The sequence below is a fragment of the Phoca vitulina genome, unplaced genomic scaffold (assembly GCF_004348235.1).
Source record: "Phoca vitulina isolate PV1807 unplaced genomic scaffold, GSC_HSeal_1.0 scaffold54, whole genome shotgun sequence".
Lineage (NCBI taxonomy): Eukaryota > Metazoa > Chordata > Mammalia > Carnivora > Phocidae > Phoca > Phoca vitulina.
Window position 1 is genome coordinate 131,244 of NW_022589757.1, and position 17,286 is coordinate 148,529.

Consider the following 17,286-nt stretch of genomic DNA (forward strand, 5'->3'; position numbering starts at 1 on the left):
ATGAAGGGGATCCAACCCTGGCTTGCTGTCCCCTCGAGCGGAGAGACGAGTGACAGATGGTGAGCTCGTGTCCTGAAAGCCCGGGGAAGGTCAGAGAGTGAGGAGTCAGTAGGAGCATTCTCGGAGCTTGGGGTCTGTTTTCCAGCCTCTGTCCCTGGGAGTGCTAAGCTGGGTCGATTCCTGTTCTCTCTCTCTCTCTCTAGATAAGCTCTTTATTTACATCCTTTATAGAGGTTTAGCATGTTAGGACCAGAAAAGGGGAGCCACCCAAAGCCCTCTCCTACTGGAGTGGGACGAACTGGAGAGTGATGCACTTAGTCGCATAGACCGCAGCCCTGGTAGAGCTGGACCCCATGTCCCTGCTCCTAGGACTCTTTTCTGGGGTCCGCAGCCTCCTCTGCACCTGAGCCTCGTGTGTCAGCCCCCGTTGGCCTCTGGCTCTCTCCCTGGTGCCTGATCCAGTATAGAAGCGTCCGCATGGCACCACAGCTATGGGTGCCCAGGGGCCTGCAGGGACTAGAGCACCGGGAGGAGACCTTCGTGAACAAGCGTTGCATCTCTGAATGCCTTTTTGTTTTGGTGCTAGTCCCTAGTAGGCACCCCCAACGGGAGTGCTGCCCCCCCTCACATCTCTTTGTTCACCCAGCACTTTTGGCTGTCCCCTCCTCGGGGGAGAGTGGTGGCACCGGGGCCTTCTGGGGCTCGGGGCTCACCTACCAAGTAGGCAGAGAGCCGGGCGCTCAGTTGCTCTGCTCCTTCTGGGCGGGGTCCGAAAACTTGCTCAGCGGCCAGTGGGATGGAGTGCGGTGGGGAGAGGGGTCGAATACTTGTAGATACTTGTAGATGAATCCTGGTGCAGATCAGGTTTTGTTTTTTAAACAGTTTATTTTAGAGAGAACCATTAGGGGTGTGGGGTGTGGGTGGCAGAGGGAGAGGGAATCCCAAGCAGGCTCCATGCCCATCGCGATGCTCAATGTGGGGCTTGATCCCAGGACCCTGGGATCATGACCTGAGCCAGAGGCAGACGCTTCACCCACTGAGCCACCCAGGTGCCCCGGGGCTTTTGCTTTATTTATTTAAGATCTTGATGAAACGCCTCCTGCTATAGCTGTGTGCCTGGTTCTAGTGCACTCCTACAGGGGGTTTGCCGCAAATTTCAGGGTAGCTGAATTCTGAGTTCCGTTGGGATTCTGGTGCCTCAGATCCGTGAGACCCACTTTTTGAAAACCAAAGGGGAGAAAAGTTTTGGAAAGGTAGTGCCTTCTGTCTGTCCTTCCTCTTCCTGATGTCCCTTGAGGGTAGACACACCTTTGCAAAAAAAAAAAAGTACCTGGTGTTGATTAGGTGTGAACGGCTGACTTTGCACTGAGTGGAGCAGCGCCAAAGTGGGGCAGGCCTGGGTATCCACGTGTGAATCTGCTCACAAATGACTGAGTGTTGATTCGTAGCATCTGTTGATTTGAGGAAAGCAGGTTTTGCCTCACAGCGAGCAGGAAGGTGGGATCTCTGTGATGTTATTTCCACCTGGATGGGGCCTGCCTGGCAGAGTAGCTGGCTGGAGTTCCCCCTCTTCCCCTCCCTGGTGCCCGCTGGCTGGGGTCAGACTTGTGCCCATCGCGACTTTGCTGGGGACGAGGACGCAGCTGGTCACATGAAAGGCATAACTAATTAGTTTTTTTTAAAGATTTACTTATTTATTTGGGGGGGGCGAGGGTCGGGGGCAGAGAGAGCATCCCAAGCAGACTCCCTGCTGAGTGTGGATCCCGACATGGGGCTTACTCAATCCCAGGACCCTGAGATCATGACCTGAGCTGAAACCAAGAGTTGCACGCTTAACTGAGCCACCCAGATGCCCCATAGCTAGTTTTCAGTGTGTACTGGTTTTAGATGACTTACCCAGTTGCCACTTTGAAAGTAGTATACATCAACTAAACGAATCAGGAATATACTGGAAGAGACCATAGTTACTCATATCTCCCAAATGCAGGAATTAAAAAAAACTTTGGTCAATTTAGCATTTTTTTCTCAGGAAATTTTTTTTTTAAGATTTTATTTATTTATTTTGACAGAGAGAGAGAGACAGCGAGAGTGGGAGCACAAGCAGGGGGAGTGTGAGAGGGAGAAGCAGGCTTCCTGCCGAGCAGGGAGCCCGATGCGGGGCTCGATCCCGGGACCCTGGAATCACGACCTGAGCCGAAGGCAGACGGTTAACGACTGAGCCAGCCAGGCGCCCCTCTCAGGAATTTTTTCTAAAGTGTCCTTGTGAAGTGGGTGTAATCCGTCCCGTCTGGGGGCGGTGATCAATGCTGCCACGCTCAGGAGCTGGGGAGTGAGGACTGGACTCCAGTGGGTCCCAGGCCTGCGTCTGCAGCGCGCCAAGAGTGGAAGTTGGCTTTCCAGTTTGAGCGTCCATGGATCGGTGTGGTGGGCCAGCGCCGGCAGGGCAGACCCACTGGCCCCACATCACTTCTCAGCTCTGCTCTAGTGACGCTTTCGTTCATGCTTATAACTTGGGTGAGAAATCCAGGGAGAATTAATTTTCAGCCTGGAAACAAAGTCTGAATTAAATAGGTCTCAGGAGGGTCTCAGGAGGGTATCCATTAGAAGACAAGCTGAGGCTTGGGAATTATCAGAGCCTGAGGCCTGTGGGAGGCTCCTGCCTTGGTTAGCTGGATTGGACTGAGAGGTGAGTAAGGGGAAGGCCTAATTTGGGGGACCTGGGGACAGTGGGATATGGGGGATACCCTGGGGCCACCAGCAAGGGTCCTTTTGAACAGGTGTGGCTGGGGCCGGGTCTCCATCCACCCTTGTATGTCCCTAACATGTCCTTCAGAAACCTCTCTCCCTGGGGTCTGCGGGCTGAACGGCGGGGGTGCTGCGTCCAGCATGTCTACGTGTTGGGAGTGGGGCCAGGGGGCTGGGCAGTTTGAGCGCCGGCAGCAGCCCTGTGTGAGCTCTGGTTATGGGCTCTCTCCCGAGTCCTAGCCATTGGGTCTGTGGGGCTCACCCTTGTTTATTGCCATAAAGTCCAGGATCCCAGATCAGAGCCCATTGTGTGAAATGGCAGCAGGTGATGGGCCCAGCTAGCCCCTCCCCTTCGTCTCTTTCAAGGGTATGGTCCCCTTCCAGAAACCTTGGCTTTGATGAGGGTGTAGGCAGCCCATTTGTGCCTGAGCAGGGCCCCGTCCCTGTGGGTGTGCCTTGAAGCCAGTGGGCCAAGTGTTTGGGGAGGCAGTGTGGTGTGGTGGGCACAGAGCAGGGGAGGGCCGGGATCGCACCCCAGGGCCACCATTCAGTACACCATTCAGGATCGTTAACCGCTCTGGCTTTGGTTTTCTCCTTTGTGAAGTAGGAGCAATGAGACCCGTGTCACCAAGTTGGAGAGTGGAGAGCGCCTGGGGTCTGGTGGCACCTGTGACCGTGAAGGTGAGGGCCTGTGACCACGGGTCCTCTCTGCTCTCCAGGCTCCTGTGCCTTCGTTCTCCTTGTAAATATGAGTAGCTGCACTGTTCCCCAGCTCAGGGTCCCTGCAGGACTCCTGGGCCGACCCGGGCTGCTCCCCTGTGATGGGTAGGTGGGAGGGAGCCAGCCGTCTTCAGGAGCCCCTGGAGTTGTGGTTGAGGTCTTCAGAGTCGGCGCCTCCCTTCCCTCGTGTGAGGAGAATTCGGAGTCCGCAGGCATCTGTGTGCCCGCAGCCTCCCTGCTGCTGGCCCAGGCCCTGCATCCAGGGTGTACCTGGCCTTCCTGGGCTTCCCCCCACAGCCTCGCCCCTCCTCATAGTGGGTCCCAGTTCCTCCCTGCCTTGGCCAGAGTGCTCCCTGGCTGCTTCTCTGGGGCCCCCTGCTGCTCCCTTTCTTTCTGTGGGTTTTCTTCAGCCCCAGCATGTCCCTGGGACCCTATCCTGCCCCTCCCAGCACGCAGTCCCATGTAGGCTGTAGGAGGTACTTGGGGGACTGGCCGCACATGCTCCCCTGGGAGGCAGTGCTGGGTACAGTGCTTTCTGCCTCTATGGCCTTGACCGACATGAAGAAACACATTTTACACTGTGACCGAGTGGAGGGAAAAGTACAGGTGCACACAGGGAAAACAAGTATCAGGAGAGAGTCCCACCCACAGTGTGCTCTGATGCTTCTCTGGCCGTCCCGCATCCTGCTCCTCTTGGTTTTCGTGCCGGTTTGGATTTCCCAGATGGATGGCACTGGACCGCGGTTTGCAAACCACACGGCTTGGGAACTCGTGGAGCCTGAGGGTGGGGAGGGGCCTCTGCACGTCCCTGGGCCTGTGGGTGTCTGTCAGAGGCCCGCCCAGGCAGAGCAGGGGCAGCTGGGTGGGGACGGGCAGCCCCTGAGGGCCTGGGGTCATTGGGGTTGGGGCGCCCTAGGCCCTAGAGGGAGGCGCTTCTGGAGTGGACGCTCCCTCCCCAACCAAGTTTGAGTCCAGGGAAAAGAGCACTGGACTAAAATCAGGGCATCTGGCTTCACATCCCCCTTCTGCCACTTGGGCTACTCACTTCACCCCTCCACACCTCGGTGTCTCACGGGGTGGCTGTGGGGCCCCCAGCCCTGGCTCCACGGAGCCTTTGGTTCTGCTCCATGCCTGGGCAGGACAGGGTGGGGGGCCACCCAGGGCCGACCTTGAGCCCTGGCCCTCCCTCGCTGTCCTGTCTCTCAGTCAGCCTGTATCAGAGGGGGTCTGGTGGAAGAACCAGACCTCCCGATGCCTCTACCCAGACCTCGGGGTGGAGCTCCTCTGTGTGAGTGTGGAGCACCCCCTGACTGGCCCATTCTCTTGCAGCCCTCCAGGATGGCTGCCATGCTGGGGGACGCCATCATGCTGGTCAAAGGCCTTGCCAAGCTGACCCAGGTGGCCGTGGAGACCCACCTGCAACGCCTGGGCCTTGGTGGGGAGCTCCTCGTGGCGGCCAGGGCCCTGCAGTCCACAGCTGCAGAGCAGATGGGCTTGGTCTTGGGGAAGGTGCAGGTAAGGAGGCAGGCGGGAGGGGGCGTCAGGAGGGGCTGGCCTGGAGCTCTCGTCGAGGCCGGGGGGTGGGGGGGGCAAATCAGGATGCCGCCGGGGGGCTGGCTCAGGGGACCTGCTGTCCTTCTGGGTGTGGTGGGGTCCCGGCGTGGGGCTGTAGCCCTATGACTCGAGTTGTCGCTCAGGAAGCCTCACGGAGCTGGGATAGCCCCCGGGAACCAGTGGCCCAGGCCCCAGTTCACTGGCCCAGGGGCACAGGCCACACTCTGCTGGCCCAGTCTCATCCTGCTCCCCACCCCCCACCTGGCCCTCTGTTCCTGGGCCTCTACTGAACGTGCTCAACAGAGGCCTTTTTTTTTTATTGTTATGTTAATCCCCACACACTACATCTTTAGTTTTTGATGTAGTGTTCCACGATTCATTGTTTGTGCATAACACCCAGTGCTCCATGCAGAACGTGCCCTCTTTAATACCCATCACCAGGCTAACCCATCCTCCCACCCCGCTCCCCTCTAGAACCCTCAGTTTGTTTCTCAGAGTCCATCGTCAACAGAGGCCTTTTTAATTTCAGAAATTAAAAAACAAACAAAGCAGCATCCACCTTTGTTCTTAGGGAGGCAGCTGCAGGGAGCCTGTGTTTCCTTCCCTGAAACAGTTTCTTCAAGAGCCCGAGCACCTTCTCCACTGTTTATCTGATTTATCTTTCTTGTCGGGTCGGTTTTGGTACAAACGTGGCAGAAGGTACCCTGTGTGTAGGCTGAGCGTGCGTGTGTCCCTGGGCGTTACGCCGCAGTGTCAAGCTGTCCCGGGCCCTGTGTGCCCAGGATCCTTACTGACGTGCCAGCCGAACCAGGGCCGCATTCCCAGCTTCATTTCCGCGGGGCTCTGGGCGTGGACTCGGGGGCTCGGCTCCTTTCTGGGGAGCGCTGGCGCAGCTTCACCGCCTGCCTCCCTCGCCCTCCTGCCCTGTTCCGAGCCCCTGGCCCAGCAGGAGGGTCCAAAGCACGCGTGCGTGTGGAGAGGCAGTTGTCAACAGGGTTTGCCACAGCGGAGGGCAGAGCACCGTTCACCTGGGTGTCACCGTGCGAGCCGCCTGCCCCGTTCCTGGGAGCCCGAGAGGGTGGGAAGGGGGCACGGGCACAAGATGCAGATGGTGCCCTGCTAGGAGGCTGTCACCGCCTCCAGGCCTCTGGTCAGGTTTTAGGATTCCCAACCCCTCCCCTCTGTTCCCTAAGGGTCTGGTGGTGACACCACCTCTCTGTCACTCTATGGAAATGCCTTTAACTTGTAGAAGTCTCAACCCCATCATGCCGCCCCCAGCCTGGCTGCTGTCCTGGGCATCACCCCTTCTCAGATGGGGAGACTGGTCCTTGACTTCTGAGTGACTCCCAGGTGCCTTCCTGGTGCGGAGCCATCCCCTTCCTGGTGGGTGTCTTGTCTGTGAAACACCGGCGAGTGAGAGTGTGCCAGGCCTGGGGGACCTTCTGAGAGGCGAGTGGGGGGACAGGCCAGGGCATCTCCAGCAGGGTCCTCGGAGGGAGGAGGGAGTATGGGTCCCACCACGAAGGAGGCACTGAGCTGGGTGAGGGGCCTTCGTGTGCTCCTGTTCTTTCCCTAAAACTTAGATCGTTGGGGCCTCCTCCTCTCCGAGGGGACGGAGGCCACATAATCCAGAAATGTCTCCCCCTCCACACCTTCAAGGGCTTCGTTCACTTGCTCACTGAGCTTGGGGCCCCTCAGGTCACGCAGGGCCAGGGGGCCGTGGCTGGAGTTCTGGGACAGCAGGAGGCCCCACGGGGCTCCCATGGGCCCTCCCATGAGCCCTCCCGGCTTCCCTGGTTCTGGCACGTCCCCGGCACCCAACACGTCCCCGGCACCTGACACGTGCTTGGCAAATTCAAGTGCAGGTCGCTTGTGCGTGGAGCCGAGGTTCAGCAGGGCCAGCGGTCCAGGCTCTGCCAGGCTTTTACCAGTTCTCCCAGCCTCAGTGTCCCCTTGATGAAATGACAGTGACGGCCAGTCTCTTTTTTCCCCCTGGAGGGCAAGTCCCTCCTTGGACCCCAAGCCGCAGTGAGGAGGCTGTGGGGCTGCTGCTGGTTTGCAGCGCCCCCAGGCGCCCCGTGTGTGCCCCGAGCCCACCCCTGCGGCCTCAGGAGCAGCGCCATTCCCCCGGCCTGTCTGCGGCCCACACAGCTCTATTTCCAGATGAGGTGGCAGAGAGGGGGCAGGAACTGGCTCAAGGTCACTCAGGGTTTGAATGCAGCAGGAACCTGGGCCTGCAGTTTGGGTCTGTGTGACCATTACAGAGAAAGCGTGGCACTTCCCTCCTGGCCTGTCCCCGTACCCCCAGCTCCCAGGGACGGCAGGCCAGCCCTCATGAGAGCCTCTTAGAGGAAGGGCCAGGGGTGAGGTGCTGGCCTGGTGTGGCGGGTCAGTCCTGTCGGCAAGTGGCCCTCGCTGGTCTGGTTGGCCTTTTACTTCTCTGAGCTGTCTGCTGGCCTGGCTCACTCCCCAAAGCCCTGATTTACAGATGAGGAACTTGCTGCCTGTAGTGTGGCGGTCACTCCCCTGGGCCTGGCGAGGCTCCCAGCAGGTGCTCTGTGATTATCCGGCTTCCCTGGAACCACAGAGTGGGGCCTCTCAGGAGCAGGGCCGAACCTGGGTCTCCTGGCTTCGGGCTGGGAAGGTGCTCCCCTGCAGATCTGGCTGAGGGCCGCCTTCCTGGTGGAACGTGTGGCGCCCTGTGCAGGGGGCGGGGGTGGACACAGGGAGGAGGCCCAGTCGGGCCTCTTGCTCTGCTCATGCTGGCTTTTGCTCCCCACAGGGTCAGGATAAGCACGAGGAGCCTTATGCCGAGAACTTCGAAGACCCGGAAGCAGAGTTCTCTGGGCCTCAGACTGTGGGGGCTCTCACAGATTTCTCTGCAGCCTCCTCCCCTGACTGGTCAGCCCCTCCATCCTGGGATCACACTGGCAATGAGGGCCCGGCTCCTGCCTACGTGACCAGTGGACCCTTTAGGGAAGCTGGGCTCTCAGGCCAGGCCACCTCCCCTCTGGGCACGATCACCGGGAGGCTCTTTGGAGACCCCAGACACCCACTTTCTACCACGGGCCTTCCACGAAGGTTCTTCCACCAGGACCAGCCCCCCGTGGGGGGCCTCACCACGGAGGACATTGAGAAGGCCCGGCAGGCCAAGGCTCGCCCCGAGAGCAAGCCCCACAAGCAGATGGTGCGTCCTGGAGGGCCTGGTGGAGTGGGGCTGGGTTGGCTGCCACTCCTGCTGGTGCTGGTGTCAGGCCCTCCTCTGGGGACATTCTCCGGATGCTGTGGTCTGGCGTTTTCAGGGACACAGGCCCCCTCTTGGTGGACTAAGATGCCAGGTGGAGCGGCCACCTTTGGGGGTGGAGCGGGGCTGTGGGGGGCCGTGTGAACCCCTACAGGCTGGTCCTGTCCCCATTTGCCGATTCCGTGAGGTCTCTTTCCTTGCTCCCTCTAGCTCAGCGAGCATGCTCGGGAGCGGAAGGTGCCAGTTACACGGATTGGGCGGCTGGCCAACTTTGGAGGTAAGGTGGCTGTGTGCGCCCGTGACGCCTCACGTGTCCTGGCCTGCCAGCCCTGGCCAAGTGGAGCTGGGACCACCGTGGGGCCCGCATGGAGGTGGGAGAGGGTGGGGACCTGAGGTGTCCCGTGGAGGCCATCAGCGCCTGCCTGAGCTGCTCCTGACCCTTCTCCCTGGGGGATGATCCAATGACGGGATTCCACTCTGCCTCTGCTCACCCCCGGGGGTGAGCGTGGCCACACTCGGGGGATCGTGTCTGCGGCACCAGCCTTTTCCTCCTGCCGCTGAGCCCTGCTGCCGGGAGGGGCCGGGCAGTGAGCCGACATTCCTCACAGGGCTGTTGAGCTCCCGGAGTGGTTTTTGCCCCTGACCGGCTTCGCAGGGACTCGTGGGCTGGACCCCCACGGGCTGGCAGGGTGTCAGTGGAGGGCTCACGAGGTGCTGGGGCCTTGAGTTGCTGTCAGAAAGTCTGTGTGGTTGGGAGCTCTGTCCTTTTCATTGGAACTTTGAGTAATTCTGTGTCCAGTACACCTGTGCTGAATCGAAAGGTAATTTTGGAGTGAAGCACTTGTACCTGCTTTTATGACCTCGTGTTGTCCTTTCCATTCCCGAGCAAGATGCAGGTCACTGTGTGTGTCTGAGCCGTGACCTGCTTGCCTCGCATTTGGCTCGTGTGGGCTTCTAAGTGTCCCTCCAGTGTACCGGCCGTCACGCACGCTGTGCTCTGCAGCCTCTTCTCCCAGAGATGACATCCTGCTCCTCGTTTGGGGTTGGCTCTGTGCCCTACCCCCCCCCCCCCGCCCCCGGTAGCCTGGCCCTTGGAGCTGGACCCATGTGTGGGCTCTGACACCGAGTGACAGCTGCTGGGCTTCCCCATGTGCAGAGCCCACTACGTTCATTGGATGGAGCTTTTTCGAAGCTTTTGTTCCATCATTGCTATCTTCAGATTTGGCATCTGCTGCTACTTAGCTGTTCCAGAGTCCGGCCTAAAGTACCCCCTCTGCATTTTAGGACACAGTTATGGCTTTATTTCCTTTTGTGGGCTTGCATTCAACCAGTGCCTCACAGAACAGTGTAACTGCCTGGGACGCCACTCCCGGGAGGAGTTTGAGAATCCGAGCTCTGGCGGCCTCCGTGGGTCCTTACTCGGCAGGAGCCTGGGCACGTCCCTGCTTCGCACAGAGGCTGCTGGGTGGGTGCGTTGATTACTGAAGTGTTGCGTGGAGGCCCGCTCCTCTCCCCGATGAGTTTGAGGCCGGAGCCGTCCCCTCTCACTCTGTGGTCTCTCTCTCTGCAGCCCGCTTCCCTCTGCTCCAGAGGGGGCTCAGCACAGAGGCTTCGCTTGACCCACGGGTTTGGAGTGGAGTAATCCTCTTGGGGTAGGGACGAGGCTAGTAGAGGGTCTGTTTGGGAAGAGTGGTCAGAAAGAAGGTTGTGGTGGTAAACTGAATTTGACGGAATGCCAGGAATTCCCGGGGAGAGGGGCAGGAACCAGGCCCTTGGGGCTGGGGTCGAGGCAGATGAGCAGAGTGGGAGGGGTTATGGGGGAAGGTCTGTGGGGTGCAGGGCTCCCAGCGGGCCAGACGCCGCCTGGTCTGGGGTCAGGGTGAGCAGGTGCTCTGTGCCCTTAGAAGCCACCGGAGCCCCTGCTCACAGCCACCCGGGGCCTGGAGCCATCCTCGGGGCGCGCCCTAGAGGTTCGCCCAGGGCTTGTCAGCTCCTGTGTCGGGCTTTGAGGGGGGAGGGTCTCGGCAGGGAGCAGCCAGGTCTGGGAAGAATGTGCTGTTTTGGCTCCAGATGGCAGTTCTGGGCCTTCAACCTCAACCTGAAATTGTCACGCTCTTCAGCCAGTGTGAAATCAACTTAGTGGGTCAGGACCGGCACTTAAAAAACAAATAGAGTAGAATTGAATAGAATATCAGAATTAATATCATAGATTCTTAGAGCTGTACGTGTTGCAAAAAAACGTTTTTTTTTTCTCCAGAGCTACAAACATCCTGCTTATGTGTGTTGTTCGCGTATTGCGAAGGGTGTGGTTTACCGGTGGGTCGTTGTCTGAACAGAGTGAGGTAACGCTCCTGCTTTGTTCTTCTAGAATACACTTCTGACCTTTCTTCCCCTCATGGGGGTGCAGTGTGGACAGACAGGTGTAGGGATTTTTTGCAGGGGGGACATGAAGGAAAGGGATTACTCCAGACTGCCCGGGAGGCAGGCTCGCCCTTGAGAAGGTCAGTGGTGGGTATTCAGCTGGTGGACGTGGAGGGGGTGGGGGTCCTGGGTCCACTTTGGCTCAGGGGGCATTATGACTGAGATGTTGTGAGCAGGGCGGCCTGTGGATATTAGGTCCTGTTAAGGAGTGATATGAAAGATGGGATCAGAGTCTGGGTTTGGGGTCAGAACTGGGCTTCAGGTCGTCACAGTAGTGGGTTATAATTCCAGCCCGGCTTCCTTGTGATCTTGGGCCCTACTTAGGTTTCTCTTCTTTAAAATAGGGGCTTCTTTTATTTTCTAGAACCAATAAATTTTTATTTATTCATTGTACTTTCCCAGGGTAAAGAGAGAAGGGAAAAGGGTCAGCGTTATGTGTTACAAACACTAGCAAGTGGGAAAGGAAGTACCCAGCACAGCAGAATCAACCACCCAGTAAACACTGCTTGGAGGAGGAGTCACTCAAGCCCACGGGGACTCAGTGTCCTGCAGCTCAGAAAGGGGGGGATCAGGGAAAGAGCAGAGTTACAGGCTTTCCTCGCTCCCCTCCACCTGCCCTGTAAATTCAAGATTGCACACAAAGGTGTGGTTTCTGGTGGTTAGCATGGAGCTGCACTCGTCCGTCTCCTGTTAAACGATCTTGTTGCCACTTTGACATGTTTCTTGCACCTGTGTGGAAATTCCTGAGTGACGTGGATGTACATTCATCTTCCCAGTCTCGGTCCCCCAGCCCTACTTTGTACGTGGAAGGCCCGCTGCCCGCCCCCCATTGCTTCTGCTTCTCTCTCCCCTAAGATTAGAGATTAAAGTAGGTTTGATCCATCCCAGTACAAGTGTGTTAGTACGAATCACAGCAAGGAATGGTCTTGACACAGGAGATTGGGAACAGAGGTTGGAGTGTTCTTAGCTTCTTCAGGATTTAAGTGTGTGTGTGTGTGTGTGTATGTGAGAGAGAGAGAGAGAGTGAGGGGGTTTTTTTTGGGGAGGGGGAATAGGAGAGGGGATGGGAGTCAAGTGTTTAGGACAGAAGATCTGGCTGGAAATAGGGGAGGGGAACCCAAGAGAAAGGATGGTTCAGGACCCCCACACTTCAAGAGGGGTCACCGAGCTGTGGTCCAGATTCTTTTCCTGGTACAGAACCTTTTGTCAAAGATGCTCTGGCTATTTTTCTCAATACAAAAAAGTTTATAAACGATAAAACCTCAAAAGAATATGGAGAAGACCAACACATATTTGTGAAGTCCTACAAAGCCCCCACAAATACGATCACTGGAGCGGGCAGCAATTGGGGGGAGACAGCCCGGGATCAGATGCATGTCACCCGAGGCACTCTGTTGGATTTGCCCCCTTCCAGCACAGTGAGGAAGGTTTGTGGGGCTGTCCTGGCATGTGAACGGAATCTCCTTTTCTCCTTTAGCCCCCATGACACTCCTCACGGCCACAGCAGGGCGGGACACTGGCTCTGGGCACCACAGAGAAGCCATGGCTTATGGTCCCTAGAAGCCAATGAGAAAAGCCCAGAATTCACAAAGGTTAAAACATGTTGCCTTTGCCTCAGACACCCATCCCTGGGCAGCTCGAGATGGGTCCAGAGGTATTGTTCTGAAACCTGTCCTTATCCCTGCATTTTTAAAATGCACGCACGCACCTGTTGTGCATGGTAGGACCAGCCCAGTCTCACGACGGATGGATCTGGTAGAAGAAGGGAGTCCCGGGACCTGGGACCAGAAGTCTGGAACAGGAATCCTCTATTACACATAGAAACGACCCTCAGCCAGTCCTGTCTTCCCCTCTGCCCCTTTCCCCGAGTGCAGCCTCGCCTCGCCTTCCTGCACCACCTGTTCTGTTTAGAACACTCTCCCGTCTTCCAAGAGGAGGAGATCAAGTCCTGGGGCAACCCAGTTCATACCTTGTCTCCCACGGAACATGGCAGGTGGCAGGCTTTCAAGAGCTGGCTTTTCGGCCCTAGTGTCCTCTGATTGGCAAAAATGAGGTGGTTGCTTAGACTCTGCCCTCCAAGTAGTTGTCCTCCCTGGTGATAAAGCAAGTATTCTGTGCCAAACTGGAGCTGCCCACTAGCTCGATCAAGCTCCTGAGAACACCATGCAGGAAGGAGAGCCTTAAGATTAAAACATACAAAACCACAAAACCAGAATATATTATGGAAAAAAAGTTAAAATGCACAAGATACATCACTCGCACATAGTGCTGTTGGCCGCCTGGCGAGAGTGGGGCCTGGGTGTGGTTCCAAGGGAGCAGAATGGGGGGAGGCCTGCAGCTGTTCCCCCAGTAAGCCCTCTGTTGCGGCAGCCCCTGGCTTGCGACAGTTCTCGGTGGGTTAGGAGATGAGGAAAAACCCTGCCTCAGCCCTGGGAGACTCCCTCCCACACGATGTAGTGGCTTGTGGGTTGGGCCCATCCATCTGGTCTCAGGCCGAGCCCTGCTCGCACATTGACCCACTTACAGGGGTCCCCTGGCGCCTTGGCACCGCCACCTGTAAGCGGCTGGGTTGACACAGAGCCCAGGGTTGTTGGCTGAGCCCGTGGCCCCTGGTCGGGAGGCCCTGGACAATAGGGGTCTTGCATTGGCTTTGGTGAGGATATTTTGACCTGTGGCTTAATGTCTTTTGTCCGACTTGGGAAATTCTGGTCATTTCTTCCAGTGCTGCTCCTGTACCCTGTTCTCTCCCATGACACGTGTTAGGTATGTCACGTGTCCACGGTCCTCTGCGTGTTTCTCGTGTCCTTGTCTGTATTTTCCGTCCGTTTTCCACTTTGTGCCTCAGAGGAGCCGTCTTCCCATCTCCTGTGTGTCTGGAACCTGAGGGAGGACTGGAGGATGACAGAAAGGAGACCTTAGCGGGTCAGGCCTGCTGCAGAGGAGGCTGATCTCCGAAGGAGCTGATCGCTGCTGCTCATTCATTGTGGCAGCCGGGCCTCCACCAGGAACCTTACAGTCCTGCCGGGGAGGCAGGAGCGAGGAGGTGCTGAGGGCACCAGGACGGGAGGACACCGGATGTGCAAAAGCAGGAAGAAGGAGGGCGATGTGTGGAATGGCTTGCGAAATCTGGTCTAGGGAACAGATATGACAAGACTGGGCCGGGAGTGATGAGTAGAGCAAACGGACCCTTGGGAACCCTTGTATTTTTAAGAAGGTGAAAAGTTCAGGGACCCTCATTCCCAGAAAAATGCTTTGCTTTAAAAAAATAGTTCATGCAGGGCGCCCGGCCGGCTCAGAGGAGTGTCAACTCGATCTCGGGGTCATGGGTTTGAGCCCTGTGTTGGGTGTGGAGCCTGTTTAAAAAAAAAAAAAAAGGCTTGACTTGAGGAAGGGAGAGGGGTGCTGTGGGACTCTTGTGTCATCATCCTCCGTCCACTTCAGTTATGATGTGACGCCACTTGTCCATGCATGTTTCTGCTGCTAGTCACGGGCCTCCGGACATGAAAACACTGAGTAACGTCTTAGTAAAAAGGAAATATACCAAGAAAGAGATGAGGCCACAGAAGAGTGTCTTCTCTGTCGGAAAATAAGGTGTAGGGTGGAGGCGCGGCATTGGCTGTTGGGACGCTGACCCATGTGGGGACATGGTCAGTGTCTCAGCAGCCGCACGCTCTCTGGGGTCGTCATGCCCTCACCCCGCACTCTCGTGGCCCCATCCCAGCGGTAAACAAACAAACAGTGGGTGACTGGGCGTATTTGGTTTTTTGGTTATTTTTTAATTTTGCCAAGAACATTTAAAACAAATAGAACTCCCATCAACCATTCTCATGTTTTAATAATGCAAAAGTGCAAAGCACATGCTCCCAAGATCAAGGACAGGAAGTTGAGTAGCAAGTTTGGTGACCGACTCGCTGTGGGCGCAGATGGAGGCCTAGGAACTAAGCAGAGCCGTACCGCTGGGACGCTGCCACCAGACCTGCGGCTGGGGTGGGGGAGGAGCCTTTGGGCCTCGTGGGGCAGCCCCGTGTGCCCAGCCCCCTGGCTCCATGCGCCAGGGTCGCTTGTCTGAAGTCAGGCATCCCCCTCACAGAGCTTTATCAATCGGGCACTCAGTCGTCATTGAGGCCGCGGAGATCAGAGGTCCCAGGGCTGGCGGGCAGCGTGCAGGGCTGACTGCTTGTGGGGTGGCCCTGGGGACACCAGCTTGCTGCCTGCAATCCTGAGGGCGCACTCCTGTTTTCCTCTCACAGCAGGTCCCTGCCCGCGCCCGCTTGGTGGGGGTGACGGGTGTGGGCGCGTGGCTTCTGCTCCTCCAGGAGGTGCTCTACAAGGGGTGCATGAGTCTGCTTTGCCCCCTGAGGAGCTCTGTGAGGGAGGCGAGGGCAGATACGGTGATGTCTGGTTCAGGTGACTCGTGCCTCAGTGGCCCACGGCCGTGTGCTTGCTTGTGACTGCGCAGGGACCTGAGCCGAGTCCGAGACTGCAGCAGGGTTCCTTGCTGGGCATGGGGGAGGGGGCGGCTCCTGACAGCCTGGGGGCACGCCGTCCAGGGGACTCTGACCCCTCTTTCCTGATGCTCCGTGCTGTCCCCTGGGGCCAGGATTTAGGAACAGTTTGCTGCAAAGGCAGGGTCCTTGCCCCCACCCCTTTGTGTGTCCTCTGGCTTAGAAGATGTGTTACAACAGCGCGGGCCCAGAACGGTGCCTGGCACACAGTGTGTTGTCCGTAGAAATCTCTGGGGCTGTGGCACAGAAACCCCCGTGAGCCTTGCTCTGTAAACAGCCCGGGGTTTCTGGCGGGTACAGCTACGTCTTCCCGCCCAGGGCACCTTTCACAAAGCCTCCTTCCCAACGGCGCTGTTTGTTGGAAGGTGTTTTGTTTTTCCTTTTCTCAGCCTCTGCTGTCCGTCTGGGCCGAAGCCCAGGGTGCTCCAGGGCGGCCTTGTTGGGCTCCGATAACCTCCAGGGGGACTGCAGGGAGGAGAGGCCGAGCTGGGGGCCTGGGAAGCTGGCCCAGGGCTCTCTCTCTGGGGAGAACCCTCCTGCTTCCCATTTCTTGACTGCAAAAGCTCTGTTCTTGAGAGAAAGGCTACCTTCCTGGCAGGGGCCGGCACCTCCTCGCAGGCCAGGACGGAGGCCAGGCTGCCGACTGCTGCCCCGGGGCCGCAGAGCTGGCTCTGTGGACGGTTGGTTGTCTGGCAGGACTTGCTGGCCGGCCGTGTGGGCCGAGCTGATGGTGGATCCCAGCGCTCTGAGTACTGGGAGGACTGAGGTAGGGCCGAAGAAAATGGGTCACACGTGGAGTGAGCAAGTGGGGCTCCGGGCGTCCCCACCAGGCCTCGGGGAGTCTGAGCGGAAGCCTCCGGTACCACCCGGTTCTGGGAGAGGAAGAGCCTGGCTGGGCCTTGTGCTTTCCTCTCGACAAGGCTCTGAGAATGGCTGGAAGCTCGCTGGGTGGGGGAGGGCTGGTTTATTCTTGGTTCACTAGAGCGGGAGCTCCTGAGGTCAAGGTCAGGGCAGCTGGGCTGGCCGCAGTGGGGAGCCCGTCGGCTGCTGCACCTCCCGCTCCCTGGGAGCTCGCAGGCCACCGAAGGAGCCTAAGGCGGTCTTTGTGTAACATCTTTTGGTGACCTAATGACAGGTCCTTGCCCTTGGAGAGCTTTGGCCCTGCCCGGCAGCCTAGAAATGGCCAGGGAAGGGTGTGACAGAACTTCTGAGGGGGACGACGATGGGCAGGGGAGCTGGGGGGCCACCTCTGCTCGCGGTGGCCAGGCTGGTTAACCCGAGGCTTGTCTTTGGACTTGATGCAGGCAGATGCAGAGAGACCTTGGTGAGGGTCACTGTAGTTTGAAGGTTAACCTTGCTTGTTATCACTTACTTTGCAAAGGCAGATACTGTGCTGGGTGGGGCGGGGTGGGCAGGCAGCAGGGAGTTAATGTTTAATTGGCGCGGCTGCTCTCAGCTGTCTCAGCTCCGTGCCCAGTGCCCTCTGGAGCTGGTCAGAGCTAAAACAGGCCCGGTTGCCAGATGGCCTTGGTGGGCCTGAGGGCCCTTTCAGGTGCCTGGCTTCTTCCTATGGCTTCCAGAGCTCGGCTCATCCTGCCCTGCGCTGCTTGTATGCGTGAGTGCTTGGAGCACGGCCGGGCCAAACCGGGCTGTGCGCAGTGCGCGTACACGCTGGATTTTGAAGACTCTGTACAAAACCAAAACAAAACCGTGAAATACCTCTGATGATTTTTACACACAAGAGGACTTAGTAATATTTTGGATGTATTATGTTAAATAAAATACACGACGCGCATTCACTTCGCATCTTTTTGCCTTTTTTTCTTTTTTTTTTTTTACTGTGGCTACTAGAAAATTTACCCTTCTGCACGTGGCTGGCCTGGTGCTTTCTCTAGGCAGCACTGCTGTCACCACGTTGAATGGGAGCAGTGACGGTCCGCAGCGAGCGCCGGAGCGCTGCCTGGCCCCACTGGGAGCTCTCACTCTCAGTCGGCCGCTGAGGCCTCGCCGTGACCTATGGGGCTGGTGACGCGCACGCTGCACCCTTGCCTGATGGTGGCTAAGATGCATTGCAAAAGCACGTTGTAAGGTTGGGTT

General features: G+C 57.8%; 1 protein-coding gene across 1 annotated transcript in view; it reads left to right on the forward strand.

The window, feature by feature from the left end:
• The window catches only part of COQ8A (coenzyme Q8A), a 40,251-nt gene that overhangs the window by 14,009 nt on the left and 8,956 nt on the right, over positions 1 to 17,286 (forward strand). Inside the window, exons 2-4 of the mRNA XM_032389308.1 lie at positions 4,795 to 4,980; positions 7,802 to 8,206; positions 8,474 to 8,540. Of these exons, the coding sequence (XP_032245199.1) occupies positions 4,804 to 4,980; positions 7,802 to 8,206; positions 8,474 to 8,540 (649 nt within the window). The 5' untranslated portion in view covers positions 4,795 to 4,803. The remainder of the gene's footprint in view (positions 1 to 4,794; positions 4,981 to 7,801; positions 8,207 to 8,473; positions 8,541 to 17,286) is intronic.